We start from the raw sequence: 15,446 nt of genomic DNA on the forward strand, positions 1-15,446 counted from the left end.
GGGTGTATGAATTTCAAATGGAGCTGCCTAATATGTTCATTCCATTTGAAATTCATACTCCCCTGTGCAGGATATTTCCAAAATCTTCCACATGGGGGTAGTGTGGATTTTAAATGAAATAGCCCATTGTTTGTCCTATGGTTTGTGCAAATTCACAAAGGCATGAATTTGACCTTGCAGGTGCAAGTACTCCATAGTGACTGCATATACACAGCTAGAATCTCAGTCTTTCGCGCTCATAACATGCTTAACGCGATATATGCATTCTTTATCGTTCTAGTTCTAGCTATCTTGTATTTGAGGTACAAACTTAATGGCGGATTTTATCGGCGATATTGTGACCACATAAGTACGACTTTATACGGGAAAACAATTATTATCACAGGTATGTGATGCGTACTCTATACTATATATTAATTATTCAGTCTTGATTACTGCACGTGTCAATAACGACATAACAACGTATACAGCGCATCGTATCGGCACAAATCGATACATATACTAATTAGGTTGATATTGTAGCAAATTCACGTAGTAAATTTGCACAATTTGTAAACCATAAATTGTAGTAACCGTCTTAATAATAGTCTAAGAGCTAAATCTCATACGGGCCTTAATTTAAGGACTGAGTTCAATCCTTAATTCATTTAACCTAAAAATTCACAATTTCTATTCACTTAATATACATCAACGCTATTTCATTTACGGTACGACTACTTATATTTAGATATTATGCCTGCCTTCTGCTTGATTATTACAGCTTCTTTATGTATAAACATATATACTGTGTAGATTGTGTACAACTTATATTTTTAATATACAGACTTGTCATTTAATATGGAATACTTCTTCAAAAAAATTCCAAGACTGATCTGGTAGAGGTCTGCATAAACGGCACGGTCTAAATATTAATTGGGGTATGTCGGGAGATGGTGTGAAATAATTATATGACAGAAAACGTGCTTTCCATTAGTTTACATTATGGCGCTCACAATGAGGTGAATTAGCCTAAAATGGCGGATATAAGGAGATTGAATTTGATCTTTGTTGGGGTAAAATTTCGGCATTTGAGCAACATTATTCTGATATTATCAAATATATTGAGGTTTGAGGTGATTTTACTGAACCTAAATACAAATAAGTGTTCGTCGGAACTGAAATGCACCTGTCATTTACCAGTTTTTAAAGTGGGAGGAGCTTTAAAAAATATGGCTCTTAAAAGTGGTACGCACTCAGAAAGTTTGAATGGTCCCCTGGGGCCAGATGTTATAAACTTTCTGTACACAAAGAAACAGTGTGAGTTCATTGAATAACCAGGAATCCGCACAGTTGTTCTTGTACCGTAAGTTTATAACATTTGACCCCAGGGGGGCATTCAAACTTTGTGAGTACGTACAGCTTTTAAGAGCCCTATTTATAAGCTCCTCCCCTGTTCAAAAACTTGGTACGCTGTAAGTGTATTTCAGCTGTGATGAATGCAAGTTGCTGACGAAGTTTAAGAAATATCACCTCAAACTCCTCTAAATTTGATAACAACAGAACCATGTTGCATAAAGTCCGAAATTGTGTCCCCCACAAAACTCAAATTCAGACTCCCTAAATCCGCCATTTTAGGCAAATTCTCTACATCATGAGCACCATAATGTAAACGTATGGAAAGCACACTTTCTATCAAACAATTGTTTTACACCATCTCCCGACACAACCCAGTTAATATTTATCCCGTGCGGTCTATGCAGACTCCGTCCAGACCAGTCTTGGAATTTTGAGAAAAATATTCCATATTAAATGTCAAGTCTGTATATACGAGGGTCGGTCAGTATGTAGTGATAGTTGACTGGTAACCCCAAATGGCATTTCCCTGTCATCACATAAACACTGTACCTTTATCTTTCAAACAACACATGTAAAAATTTATTACACACTTCATCATGTTTTTTGTTTATACTGGGGCCCAGAATCAACAAAAAACATCAAGGGCCCCGCAGGTCAAGAAAGCCAATGTAACCATAAGGTTTATCACTTTCTTACTTTTTATTCCATAATTCCCCTCATTCGTCAGGCCCTGCCTTCTATCGAGAGCTAATTTATAGAGCCAGTGTAATAGCCTTGGTCTCAACTTTAATACATCAGCGTAAATTAGTCATCCTTGATCATTGACAAAATTAAGATTGTTGCATCCCTAAATTCTAAAGTTTTAATTTTTCCAGGTGGAAATGCTGGAATTGGCAAAGAAACTGCCATTGATTTTGCACGTCGTGGAGCACGAGTTATTATTGGCTGCAGAAATCCAAAGAAGGCCACAGAGGCAATCAAGGTATTTCACAAATGGGATGTTTTTCAGTTGTATGAGCTATTGTTTGGATAATAATAATAATAATAATAATAATAATAATAATAATAATAATAATAAAAATAATAATAATAATAATAACCAATAACATTTTTAAACTTTCAACGGAAACTGAAGGCAAATAAATAAATATTTACCTGCTAATATTTTCGGTAACTAACTGTTACCATCCTCAGGCAGTAATGACTGGCTGACCTGTGTTCTTAAGATGTTCTGCGACAGCAGAACTCTTGACTGCACTTTTGCTTTGTGACGTGTGTTCTTTCAGACGATCACCCAAAGCCAGTGCAGTCTCACCGATGTACACACTCTCACAGTCCGAACACGGAATACGGTACACCACACCTGATTGATCTACAATCTTGGACTTGTCCTTCGGAGCAACAAGCTGTCGCAGAACATCTTAAGAACACAGGTCACAAATTGGACTCCCCCAATATCAAGATTGTTAAGAAGGAAAGCAAGTTCCTAAATCGCAAGATAAAGGAGTCCATAGCCATCAGACAGGAAAAACAAGTCAAGCTCAACAGAGACGGGGGCCGGGATCTTCCGAGAATTTACGACTGTCTTCTAGAAACACCAAAATCATCCAAGTGTGAAGAAGACAGTCAGCCAGTCATTACTGCCTGAGGATGGTAACAGTTAGTTACCGAAAATATTAGCAGGTAAATATTTATTTATTTGCCTTCAGTTTCCGTTGAAAGTTTTAAAATTTTCTTGGTTATTTTAACTACCGGAACGTATGAGCCTACAGAGCAGCAATAATAATAATAATAATAATAATAATAATAATAATAATAATAATAATAATAATACATATTCTGCAGCTAAAATTAACATGTTATATTATGTTGTATTATCGTATTATTTCAGGAAATTCAGAGACGCTCTGGAAGCAGCAATGTAGTATATATTCCACTAGAACTCTCCGATCAAGATTCCGTCCGCGAATTTGCCAAAACTATTTTGAAGCAAGAATCAAGAATTGATTATTTAATCAATAATGCAGGTAAAATAACAATATACTTTGTACATGGGTGTTAAAAAAGGAATTTACTTTGTGAAGTTTGGAAATGCCACAATTACAATACATTTTGCTCAATACGCAGATTTTAGGTTCTCTGCCGAAATTGACTTCCGTTAGAGAAACCCTAAATCCGCGTATTATGTGAGAATGTGGGAGGCTATAGGCGTGCTATACTGTAGAAGTTTTGGAGGCATTATTCAGTTGCGGACATTGGTGTAATGAAATATTAATGTTTCTCATATTTATAGGTATCGCCAAAGCAGCCAAGGGTCACCGCACCAAAGAAGGCTATAATATGGTTTTTGCTATCAATCACTTTGGACACTTTCTACTTACTATGTTATTATTGGACAGACTCAAAGAAAGCGCTTCTAGTCGTATTGTTAATATCTCGTCCGTTGTTCATGCTTTCGTGAAAGAAGGAGATCTACATTTTACACCAAAAGACGCAGAAGGTAAGAACGTCGGTCTGGATTTACCAGAACCACGGGACCCGGCTTTGCGAGATAGTTTGATGAGATTTGATTCCAGGTTAAATGATATTTTGAAGTTACGGTAATTAATACAGCTGTTTGAGTTCCAAATATCCGAGAGCCGATTTTGGATAAATTGGTCTTTCTGAATTGGTAAGATTTGATTTTAAAGCCAAGTTTGACTGTGAACGATCTGTAAAAGCCAAATATAATTTAAACCACTATCAATCGAAATATTTCTAACATGTTTAACAATCCAATTTTCAAAATTCAATTTGAGTGAAAAAATATTATTTGAATCTACTAGCAGGCTATGTTAGACATATTTATGACAATGACAAAGGTACCAAAATCTGAATTTCGATAATGATTTTTTTCAATCGTCCGGATGTCCATTGAATTTACAACCATATGACAGTAATTATAATACAATATAATTATATACAGTAATTAACTGAACAAACGTCATAATCAGGAAAAACATATGGTATCTATAATTGTATTGAATGATTAGTTTTGTTAATTTAGTAGTAAATATAATTGACAAAACATTACACTGCACTCAATTATAGTAACATGTTGAAAGTATAATAAGTGCTACAATTTCAGTCATCAAGGCTCTGCTTTCATTAACATCTCAACCTGAACCCCAAGTATATTTATAAAGCCAGGGCCCAACCTTAATAGAATTATATACGTGGTATTCTTTTCTTTCTTTCGTTCTTTCTATTTTCCCTCATTTCATTTTCGCTTAGTTTGCTCTATTACTCAATATAAATGGGTCCCTGTCCGCAGAAAATAAAAAGGTAATTTTGGCGGCCATTTTGAATTTTTGCCATATTTTAATTTAAATATTCATCTGGCCATTATAGATTTAAAATCAGCAGCCTCTAACACATATAAAAAGACATATTACATGGTGCCTTTTGCCCAAAACTATACAAATAGTGGTAAAATCCCTCAAAAACACCTATTTTGGGGGCCATTTTGAATTTTTGCCAAAAATCGACCTAAAACTTCATCTGGTGAATTGTTTTATTGATAGATTCCTTTTCCTGATGCAATTTGGCCATAGAAAAATTGGTTCCTGTGTAGTTTGCCTGAAAAGTCTTTGTTTGCCCACCCTACTATATGTAGAATGAATAAGTTTATACAAGATATTAGCAGTTTTAGTTATTTGACACTAATCTACTCCAGAAATTGATTATTCTACTTCTAATATAAATATCAAGAGGAAATCTACCTAGTTCATCTGGTACAATACAAGTCGGGGTTGACATGTTAAAAAATAACATTTTACAAAATTTTAAATGGAGTCTATCAAGAATGCAATTATTTTCAAAATTGCAGATTTCACACCCATAAAGTATAATAGGCATTACGAGCGAGTCAAGTAAGTGGAAGTTGGATATCAACTGGCGAATTAAATTGCCTTGCTTTAGTAATTAAAGCAAACATTGCTCTAGTAGCCTGGTCGACAAGATATATTTTTAGCTTTCGCAAAAGAACCACGCATTGTAACTAAAAATGATACCAAGATATTTGTGTTCAAAAAATCCTCGTTATTAAATGTAAACTTTGGTATATTTCTGATTTTCCCTCTAGAAAAAACAACAATTTTGGTTTTATCTGAATTAATTTTAACCCCCTGGCCACTACTGGTCATGTAATAGCATTTCTTATTGGTTGATAACTTGAAATGCTCATTTCAATTCCCAATTATGACTAGGCTTTAAACTAGTTATGGTCAAACTTGCACTTGCAGATGATATTATTAATACCCTCCTTGATTGGTTCCAAATTGGACACAGTATTCATTTTGGCCAATCGGCAGGTAGATCCCAGTCATGTTGAATTGGAGATCATCAACAGATTCAGCAAGTATTATTGTGTCATCTGCATTATACAGGGTTAAAAAGAAATACCCCCCTAAAATTACAAAACATTTCTTTGCATAACTTGACGTACATTTTGTTGATTTGAAAAAAAAAAGACTTTTGCACTCCGCGCCCGTGCAATAGTCCTTTTTCCATTGCACTTACACTCAGCTACCATGGCAACGCTGACAGACGTGAGCGTATATCGCGCACAGAGACTATCCCGACTCGCCAATTATAGGTATGGGTGTCGCTTTTAAAATAAATACAGTTTTTCTGGCGATGTATAAAATTAAGTGGAAGAAAAAGAATTTTTATATAAGTTATATAAAACAAAAATTAAATGTTTTTGTTCGTTAAATGGAAAGAATATTTTCATTCGGCGAAATATGAACTGTTCCATTCAATTTGGCAAAGCCTCGCTGAATGAAAAAGTACATATTTCACCTCATGAAAATATTCTTACCATTGTACCGATAAACATTCAATATTTGTATATCATATTTTATCATGACAGGTCGAATATATCCCGGTCTACGAGAGTACCGCAGAAGCAAACTGGCTAACGTCTTATTTACCAAAGAACTTGCGCGGCAACTTGAAGGATCTGGTGTCACTACATATTCGTTACATCCAGGTGCTATAATGTCTAGTATTATTGAGACGTCAAAGGAGACTACCCAGATGTCCCTACTAATGTATTGGTATAACGCAGGCTTATTTTGGTAAGTATAGATGAACCTTACTTATAGGTTAATAAATGCGTAACACTTCTTGAGAGTGAAATTGCCCGAGCCCCGCAGTGTGGGTGTGGGGGTGGGTGGGTGTGTGTGTGTGTAGGGGGGGGCGGTAGTTCATTAGACGCATCAACATCTCAGCACAAGTGCATTATTTTGTACAATTTCTCGAGCAACAAGTGATACGCATTTATTAATCTATTTCATACACAAGAAAAAAAAATCGTGATTTTGCTATTTTGATAACAAAATTGTCACTAAAAATGTTGGAAAATGCAAGCAAATATAAATGCATCAACCCTAAAAAAAAAAAATGAAAGCGCCCGAAAGCACTGCGAATACTATAATATACGGGGAGTGTCTCCCGTGCTCTGATTGGTTCTCTCTATCTAGGAGTGTATGAAAATCTGATATTGAATTGAAACAACAAACTTCATGATATAACAGGCCTTATAATTATGTTTTTGTAATTGTTTAAGGGGTACTACACCCTGTGGTAAATTTAGACTATTTTTGCATTTTTCTCAAAAAATAATAACACACTGGTAACAAAGTTATGTATATTATTGGGGCAAGGAATCCAATTACTACACTGAAATTTCAGTGACTCAAGACAAGCGGTCCAGTATATATGATAGGAAATGAGGTACATCCCAGCGGTACCTTATTTCTTATCATAAATAACGAACCGCTTGTCTTGGGTCACTGAAATTCCAGTGTAGTAATTGGGTTCCTTGCCCCAATAATATACATAACTTTTTTTTACCAGTGTGTTATTAGTTTTCGAGAAAAATGCAAAAATATACACAAATTTATCGAGGGGTGTAGTACCCCCTTAAGCATCAAAATGAGTAAACGATTTACAGACGGATACGTTATTTAGCATATGTAGCATGTTTAGTGTGAATAGTCCATTTAGTTCAAAACTTTAAGAGGTGTTAAAAAAAACTTTGTTTCTGTCACTTTTGCCACGTATAAACAATTAAAAGAAACAAACTAACTGACAAATAACCCTTATTTATATTTTGTTCTCGTCATTTTGCAGGCTTATATCAAGTGATGAGAGAGCCGGAGCCCAAACGACCATTTACTGCGCTCTTGAGGAGTCTATAACGCACCTTTCAGGGCGTTATTTTGACAATTGTCGTGTCGCTAAGGAGTCCAAATTGGCTCATGACGACGGATTGGCAAAGAAATTATGGGATGTTAGTTGCCAAGCAACTGGTCTTTGAGAAGACATTTTTATCACATAGCGACGTATTGCCATTTAAATATTAAATGTGTGTTCCTTTCCTATAAACCCCGGAATATGTCGACATATCTGATTTTGAGATAAAGACCTCAGTTTACAAGACACGTAGCATTTGTAGACAAAATCATTTCAGAAGACAGGTTTAATTGATCAACACATTGCTATGTATGATATTCGGTGTTGTATATTCCTTTACTTTCATTGATAGTAATATCTTTGAGCGCTACTCGCCCACATTGTCGCAGCAGGAAATCACTTCCCTGGTCGCAGTAAGCTTCTTTTGGAAGCTCAAATACTTTACATGTGCAGTCTCTCTAAAACGTGGTATATGTATTTATCATACCACTAAAGGAAACATTAAAATCCGTGCTTTAAATATTTCAAATGGCATTCAAGTTTCAACCAGTCAAATGACCAGGAAATGAACTTCTTGTTCGAGTTCGAGTTCGAGTCGAAAATACCAAACTCAGCGTCAGTGGTGTCAGCAGTTTTTAAAAAGTAGTGGGGTGGTATAGGCGGCTGAAGCGGGGGACGTGGTGGTTGTGTGTGTGGGTGTGTGGGGGTGTGGGGGGGGGGGTGTGGGGAGGGGGGTTGTGGGGGACAGGTACCTACTAAAGTTTGGCAAGGGGGACGTCCCTCCACTAAAAATCATTTAGGACACAATAACTGTGCTCATTTGGCCCATTTTAGCATTAAAATGGATTTTATAAATAGTACCTGATTAGCGGAACTACTTTAAAATTGTGTCCCCCCCTCCAACCTAGCTATACCAGAATGAGTAATTTTAACACGTGATTTTTAAAAAGCTCAGAAACTTAAGGGGTACCCTCGACTCACCCCCCTTCGATGCACGTTTCGACACAGGTAACTCAGTACACTTGCCAACGTGCAGTGACTTTTCCGCATAAAATAGCCCCTGCTAAAAGCCATTGTTCTGACGCGATTGTAATCTCCTAAGTGCATCAAATCTGATTATATTTATACCGTATTTATATAGCCGCTTTGAGATCAATCAATTGAGTAGGTTGATGCGCTGGACTATGAATCTCTGATATGAACCATTTTTGTGGGTTCGAATCCCCATGTTCCTCTTTTTCCTCTTTTTTTCTTTATTTCTTTCCAACGTTTCTCTTTTCTTTCTTTCTTTCTTTTCTTTCTTTCTTTCTTTCTTTCTTTCTTTCTTTCTTTCTTTCTTTCTTTCTTTCTTTCTTTCTTTCTTTCTTTCTTTCTTTTTCTTTCTTGTAGTGATGGACTGCAGCGATGGATTGTTTTTCCACTTTGTATTAAAGAAATTTACATATTAATTTGTAAGCGCTCTTTAGCAAAGTCATAGTTCATTGAATTTACAACCGTATGATGAAAATGAATAAACCATTACAACAAATTAATTTATTTTGGCTCGCCTTCGGGGTTTCACCTTATTCTAACAGCAAGTGTTTCTAAAATGCAGTATGGCGAAATGTGGTGTATACTCATATCACAGATCATCTCCATCATGTTATCATAAGGGCAGGGCTGCGACACTCAAAAATATTTTAATAGATACATAGCTTCAATGTGTCTTGTTTTATATTTTGGGGGTTGAGGAACACAAGTTTGACACTTTTGAGATGATTATCTGTACCCTGTACAAGTTCAGTCGCCAAAAATTCAAAATGGCCGCCAAAATGACGTCATTTTGCTTGTAATAGCATATTTTAATAGATACATGGCTTCAAATAAGTCTATTTTATATGTTTTTAGATTTGGGAGCACAACTTTGACACTTATAAGAAGTACCATGTACGAGTTATCAGTTGCCTGAAATTCAAAATGGCCGCTAAAATGACGTCATTTTGCTTGTAATAGCATATATTGACAGAGACATGGCTACAAATATGTCTTTATCTATGTTTTCATGTAGGGGAACAAAAATTAGAAACTTGTAACATAATTAGTAGTATTGTATACGAATAATGAGTTGCCAGCACTAAATTTAATCCAATTTTGTTGAAGAAACTGCTGAAATCTACTTCTTAAGCAGTAGAAATATAAGCAGGGTTAGTTTACATGTGTTTTCATGGCATGTCATTGCATTTGTAATTTCTAGTAACTGACATTTTCTCAGTTACCAGATTAAAAATATCCTAGTGTAAAATGCAACCTACATTTTGTATTGTACACTAGGATATTTTTCAACAAAGCATCAATATCTGCTGACAAGTTTGATTCTGGTTTCTTTGCATTTTGAATTGATCGTCACAGTTTCACACGAATATTTCACCATTTGAGTCGACTTTCACTGGTCGCATTTGATGAATATTTGGGGCTACTGTAACCATGAGATTTATAGCATCTTGTGTCACAGTACATGCATCTAGAAGTTTCCTTATTTTCAGTTCCGTTTTCTTCGCGAGGATTAGTCGCTTTGATATTTTAAAGGTCTGCGGGTAATTGGACTATATACGGGTGATTTAAAATGAACTGTACCCAAATTCAAAAATTAGAATAAAATACTTACCGACATTTAAATAATTTGTGTTTGTAAGCTGTAACAGGATGATGTTTCCTATTATTGGTGAAAAAATCATGTCTTTACCTCAAATGGTTTTGAAGAAAAGTACATTTTTATAAAACACACCAATTTTGTTACTGCGGTAGAGAACACGGATAAACTTAGTTCCATGTGTTGGTCAAAAATGGGATGATAAATTGAAAATGCGATATCTTCTGACTAAAACCACTTATTATCAAAATTCAAAATTGCTACTACAGAACACTTATCACTGCAATAATTGGAGTTCAGAAGCTGCTAAACATAACTGACGTAGAGAAAGTGCTCACCCCTGGGGTGCTCACCTCACCTGGATCTAGTATCCATACATTGGCCCTTATTGCGATTTCGAAGCTATACTATCTGCAAGTCTGATGCAGCTCACTCCATATCCCTCTACAATGAATACACTTGATGGAGACCATACTGGCTTCAAAGGGTTCATATCAAATAGATTTGGTAGGATTGCTGAGATTGCGAAGGAATTCATGTGTCGTCGGCAGTGTCCATCATAGACTTCTTTGATGTTATCGTTGATATCAACTCAACTATAAAAGTTAGTTTTGGCAGAAAGTGTTCACGTACATACATAACGATTGGTTCCTGTATTGAGATCTATTCTCAGCTGATTGATGCTTTCATTTTCCCATTGACAAAATGTGCAGTTCATATGCACAAACGAATACTGATCTTTATGATATTCAGGTTTGTGTACATCACATATAACATGTCACATAGGAGGTCATACGTGTTGACCTTCATCTATTGTATTTGTTCATCTGTGTATGGAGAGGAGAAACACCATTAAACGCCATTAAAACTCCATTAGTATTAGGGCGTAGTTCAGTGAACTCACCGGATTGTTATTCCAAGTACTTTGATAATACAGATAATATGTATTAATGGGTCGAGGCGATTGCATTGAAAAACCTAATAAATTATTCATAACAGTTACATAATCAATCGATAGTGCGGACACCTTTCATTTGCAAACCACCAAAATTCGTGATCTTTTAGCGTTGGAAAAGAAACCACGTGAATAGAGTGCCCTCTCAAGAATATCTGCTCTCTGATAAGGGATACACCATAGATTAATTCCTGGATTCGGCAGCTTTCATTAGCATGAGGCCGCATTGATATGTAAATAGCATATTGTTATTTAAATTTGTGCCCAGACGTATTGAGGGCGACAGTCATGTTATCCAGACGGAGAATGGTTGCATATGCCGGGCATGTCAAATTGCTGAGTGAAGGCTGATAATCACCTTTCTGTATAGGTAATAAGCTAGTATATTTCGTGTACCAGTTGGTTAGAACAAAAAATTAGTATCATATTCATGTATTAAGTGTATAAACTTTGAAATTTACATGAATTTGAAGAGCAGAGCTTCGAAATCTAGCTAAGTCAGGTGGCGTGAAATTCTGCTGCGTGGCCCCTCTGCGTGGTAGAATTATATTCATAAAACATTGAATTTAACAGATATCATGGGCAGCCAACCACGATTTATCAGCATTTAAAATATATGTTAATTAACAAAGATAAATAATAAAGAGTACAAATGGCAATTTTAATTGCAATTTTAATGGCAATTTTAAACTAGCAAATAAGGGACCGTTCATTATTTCTACCGGAGGGGGGCCGGGAGCAGACAGAAAGTCACTGCCGAAAACTATATGACCCCCTTCTCCGATAATAAAAACCATATGACCCCCCCTCCGAGCTACATGAAAATCATATGACCCCCCCCCACCTGACGTATGCACACGCGCAATGACGCGCAATTGCGGGCATGGATCAGCTGCCTCAACACATCACATCACTGCCACATATCAGGCTGACAAATTATGCCTTTACTCTTTTTGCCACCCGGCTATCAGTATACCAATTTTTCACAAAAAGCACCTACATTTACCCTAATTGCAGTAATTTTTGGGGGTGGGGTTGGAAAAAAATTCTTGAAGTATAGTGAATCCAGCACCTTTTGGCGACAAAATAAGTTTATGGTACAAATGCGCGCGAAGCGTGCGAAAAATTTTGATATTTTGAAGCTAAACTGATGAAATATAGTGCAAAAGCTTTTTAAATGCGCGCGAAGCGCGCGGAAATTTACACTTTTGGGGCTAAAATGGGCAAATATGTGGTCAGAAACCTATATTCAGGCGTCACTTTGGGGGGGGGGATGATTGTGTGGAGCATCCCCCTGGCAAAATATTGGGGGGGATCTACGCCTATGGTAATGTATCGATCGGACTCAAGTCCACTTTTTGCCGGACTCGGACACAAAAGCTCACAAACAGACTCGGTTCGGTTCAAACTTGGACACAAAAGGTCCAATTAGATCCATGTAAAATGTGAAATGATTATCTAAAAATGTCAAAATAGATCTCAAATTTGATTCAAAATTAGTTGTCATAATATCCAACATATCCACAAAATTATTTAGATTTATCTGTCACTTCCCAGAATCATTACTGTTACCGTTAATGAAATAATTGATAATTTTTATACATATTTTAATTAATATTTTGACTATATAAAAATATCTAAAAATTTCTTTCATGGAACTTTCTAATTCATTAAACTCTTGAAAGAGAGAAAACATGCACACAGACATAGACATGTACACCCCATCCATAGGGCTAGGGTGGCTGTGGTTTGTGTGTGTTCACTACTCAGTGGCAGTCACTGCACATTAATGTCTTGAACATTTGTCCATCACACAACCATAATATAATTTCTGAAAATGTGAATTTCTATTAGTATTATGATGATGATGATGATGATGATGATGATGATGATGATGATGATGATGATGATGATGATGATAATGATGTTATTTTTCTATAATGTATTTGAATACATTGCCCAAGTTTACTGTCATGGTGGTTTGGGAGTTAACTAGGGTATGGAAATGACACCTGTGTGGGGTGGGGTTTGATAGTGGATGTGTATTGGGGGAGCGGTTTGGGGTGGTGTAGTTGTCTCTTTTCATTGTAAAAGAACAAAGAGTCTGACCACAGCATTACTGTGCAGCAGCTTGATTATTCTTAATTCTCTATTACGAAAATGGCAGTGTACATGTATATTTATGAAATATGTTTCAAAATTCTCTTATTTCAGCAAATTTGTATTGTACATTTGGCAAATTAGAAGCAAAATCTAGAATTTTTACCCAATGACCCATTTTTTCAAAATGTTATAATAAATTACTTACTTTTGGTGCAAATTTATGTCAATTCACACCGTGGCAGGTGAAAAACAGGTTGAGGCCCGACTTAAGTCCGGACTAGGACCAAAGTGTCGGCCTACATGCAAAGCGCAAATCTAATGGTCAGGGGTCCAGGGACAATGTTCCAGATGGGGGTCCAGGGGGCGAAGCCCCCGGAAGCTCCAGGATTTTTGAGATGCAAAACCATCTGACCCCCCCTTTCAATAACTAAAAACCATCTGACCCCCCCTTTTTGCTTGACAAAACCATCTGACCCCCCCATGTATTCTCCCGGCCCCCCCTCCGGTGGAAATAATGAACGGTCCCTAAGCCTGAAATCTTAAAATGTTACCACTATTCAGATTTACCGTAAATATTTGGAGTATTGTTGCACAGCTTGCATAGTCGTATAGTCAACTGTGCATTTCTTTACCTCCGTATAAAATCAATAATTCATGCTGGGAGCCAAGTAACATTCTCTCTGCTTAGTGCAGATTGGTATTTTATTTTACTTGAGAGCATAATAGAAATACATACGACGAATAAGGCGCCATGATGGAAAGGTCAGGTCGGGTATCAAAGGTTATTGTAACTTAAATACTACTTGTATTTCACACCTTGCCTCTGTCACATATTTCCTTCATATCGTCACCCTCATAACCAAAGTGCCTAAGTCATTATTACACGTTTCTCATTTGCAATATTGATTCTCTGAGTAATAAACCCATAATTAATCAAATTTCCAGCCGCATTCTTCATTAACTTGTGGAATTCATATCTTTTGATGTATTCCACAAGTTTAAAATGAAGAATGCAGCTGGAATTTTTTAAAAATTAATTATGGGTTTATTTACTCAGAAAATCAAAATTGCAAATGAGAAACATGTAATAATGACTTAGGCACTTTGGTTATGAGGGTGACGATATTATTGACAGCAAGTCCTAATTTTGACTTTGCTATTGCAAAATGTGATTTCATATCAAATTAGTAGACTTTCTTTGAAAAAAAACATATCACTGGTGCCTAATGGGAATACCCGTCCGCCATTTCATTAAACTGGATCGTTTTCGCCTGGTTTGTGCCCAGATGTATTGGGGGCGCGCTATACTCTCATTGAACAGGCAAAGTTCGCAAAACTACTAACGTTGTTATTTGCCAATATCAATTAACATGATCCAAGGGGTCGAACATGAATTATTCATAACGGATCGATAACTGGCCTCACTTTCTAGCTTGTAAACCAGCGGAATTTTTCATAGGTTTTGCGTTGCTTCAACCGTGAATTTAGTGTCACCCCTTGGATACACCCGGGGATACACGCATTGTTTAAACATCGGTGATGAGTCAGTTAGTGCACACTGCACACGCAGCTAAGCACCCCCGTATCATGGCCACTCAAATGTCTTTCGGGTCCATTATACTAGCATGTTTAGGTGCATTTTTGCTCCTTTTTGTTCTGTTTATTTTGTATGGGAGGTACTATTTTAATGGCGGATTTTATCGGCGATACTGCAACCACATAACTACGACTTTACACGGAAAAACTGCTATTATCACAGGTAGGTGATGAATGCATGTGCAATCTATTGCATTAAGCTTCTGATTATGACTACCGTGGAAGAGACACGTAAAGATACTTTATGTACTTCTTTTGTAACGTATTTTCCTCACGATTCTGTTCTAAGTCTTCATGAGGGATGATCATTGACCTATGAGAAGGGTGACTGGAATTACAGCACGATGGGTACGATTTATATAAGATGATAGACAATAGGCGCCATTAACGTCCATTTTTGTTCCTACATTATGTTATTTATGTGTCGTAAACAGATGGAAACCCCGGGTATTCCAATGGAGTGAGGTATATTTCAATGGAGTGAGGTTTCTGAGGGTTCGTCGCTAAAGGCTGAGCTAGGGTAGATCTCGTAGCTATTATACTGCAGATCATCTAGACTGTGCCACAGTCGATTTTGATAAATAAAAC

General features: G+C 36.5%; 1 protein-coding gene across 1 annotated transcript; it reads left to right on the plus strand.

Moving 5' to 3' along the window:
* The first annotated feature begins 227 nt into the window (after positions 1-227).
* On the plus strand, positions 228-8,243 carry LOC140143355 (retinol dehydrogenase 11-like). Its single transcript, XM_072165211.1, has 6 exons — positions 228-385; positions 2,211-2,317; positions 3,227-3,362; positions 3,629-3,835; positions 6,248-6,455; positions 7,513-8,243. Exons 1-6 carry the CDS (start codon positions 244-246, stop codon positions 7,697-7,699), a joined length of 987 nt encoding a protein of 328 aa, XP_072021312.1. The 5' UTR covers positions 228-243; the 3' UTR covers positions 7,700-8,243.
* Positions 8,244-15,446: the final 7,203 nt, after the last annotated feature.

The sequence above is a fragment of the Amphiura filiformis genome, unplaced genomic scaffold, assembly GCF_039555335.1.
Source record: "Amphiura filiformis unplaced genomic scaffold, Afil_fr2py scaffold_21, whole genome shotgun sequence".
Taxonomy (NCBI): domain Eukaryota; kingdom Metazoa; phylum Echinodermata; class Ophiuroidea; order Amphilepidida; family Amphiuridae; genus Amphiura; species Amphiura filiformis.